We start from the raw sequence: 1,248 nt of genomic DNA, 5'->3' as shown, positions 1-1,248 counted from the left end.
CGGCTCTGATGTCCGGGTTTATGGCATCTAAAACATAACTTCTTGTCCATGTGCTCCTTGTGATCCTTGTCTGATAGTCATCTGATCTGCTGATCCTTGGATGATCTTTCTCTGGTTTCAATTGCTCGGTTGCCACGTACAAATCTATTGCGACTGAAAGATCAATTGGTAGATGTTGTGAATAGAGGTTTGTCACCAAAGATGTCAATCTATGATTGACAGATAGATTGAACACTGTTCAGATATCCTATTGCAGTGACTGGTAATGGGGGCTAGGCAGAAATCTTGAGAAGGAGAGCAGGAGGGATGAGATGTTGGAGTTCTCGAATTTGCCCTAGTTTGTTTAATCTGCTGGCCTGTAAGAGAGGCTGAAGAGTAGTAACAAATTGAAGACCATTTCCTCCACATTTATCCCAGGTGCACTTGCTGATCTCATTCAAGGCTGCCTGAGTATTGTCCTCGACTCCGAAGGTCTGAATAAAGGACTTCCTGAAATTAGCCCAGCTAGGTAATCCTTTGAGTGGCGCATCTTTGGAATCAGAGATGGGTTCTTGTGCATCAGTAATGATGGTGTGAACGAAGAACTGAGCAGGTCCTTTGATATAGGAAAGGGCACATTGAACCTTGTCTTTATCAGTCTGGATCTTCTTGGAGTTTCCCTCGAAGTACAGGTATAATTCATCTAAGAATTCCTTGCTTTTTCCCTTGTCTCCTTCGAATTGGTTAGGTTTGTTTACTGCTCTACTGTTGTTGTCCAACATGTCTTCTTCGTCTTCTTGATCACTGGGTTCTGGGTTTCTGTCTTCTGGGTTGTTTGGATTCCTATCAGTAGGTTCTTCCTCTGGAGTAGGATCGACTGGGGAACGGGGTGGTCCTGGTTTGGGTTCTACTGGAACAGGTGCTGGGTGTTGTTCCTCTACTGGTGGGTTGACTGGTTCAGGTGAATCAAAGATTCCTGAGAAAATACTAGCTCTGAGTGTAGGGCTGGTGTTTGTTGATCCGCTTGGCAGAGGTTTGGTGGTTAACTGGAGTGGTGATGTGCATGGTGTAGGAGCTACTACACTTCTACTGGATGATGCTACAGTAGGAGTTAGGTATGACGGGGTAGGAAAAGACTTCTCTGCTAATGGGGGTACTACTCAGTGACAATTGTCTTTACTTCCAATAGGTGCTAGGATTGGTGTAGCCTTTGGGATGATTTTATCCCTGCTCCTATTTGGACAGAGTGCGCTTGCACAATACTGGTAG

At 44.9% G+C, this 1,248-nt stretch overlaps 1 protein-coding gene across 1 annotated transcript; it reads right to left on the bottom strand.

The window, feature by feature from the left end:
- Window positions 1-272: 272 nt before the first annotated feature.
- On the bottom strand, window positions 273-761 carry FIBRA_09126 (uncharacterized protein; the record flags this gene model as incomplete). Its single annotated transcript, XM_012321454.1, has 1 exon — window positions 273-761. One exon carries the CDS (start codon window positions 759-761, stop codon window positions 273-275), a length of 489 nt encoding a protein of 162 aa, XP_012176844.1.
- Window positions 762-1,248: the final 487 nt, after the last annotated feature.

This window comes from Fibroporia radiculosa (genome assembly GCF_000313525.1).
Source record: "Fibroporia radiculosa TFFH 294 genomic supercontigs, scaffold10402, whole genome shotgun sequence".
Taxonomy (NCBI): Eukaryota; Fungi; Basidiomycota; class Agaricomycetes; order Polyporales; family Fibroporiaceae; genus Fibroporia; species Fibroporia radiculosa.
The sequence above is the reverse complement of the archived record's forward strand: the minus strand, read 5'-3'. Positions and strand labels throughout refer to the sequence as shown.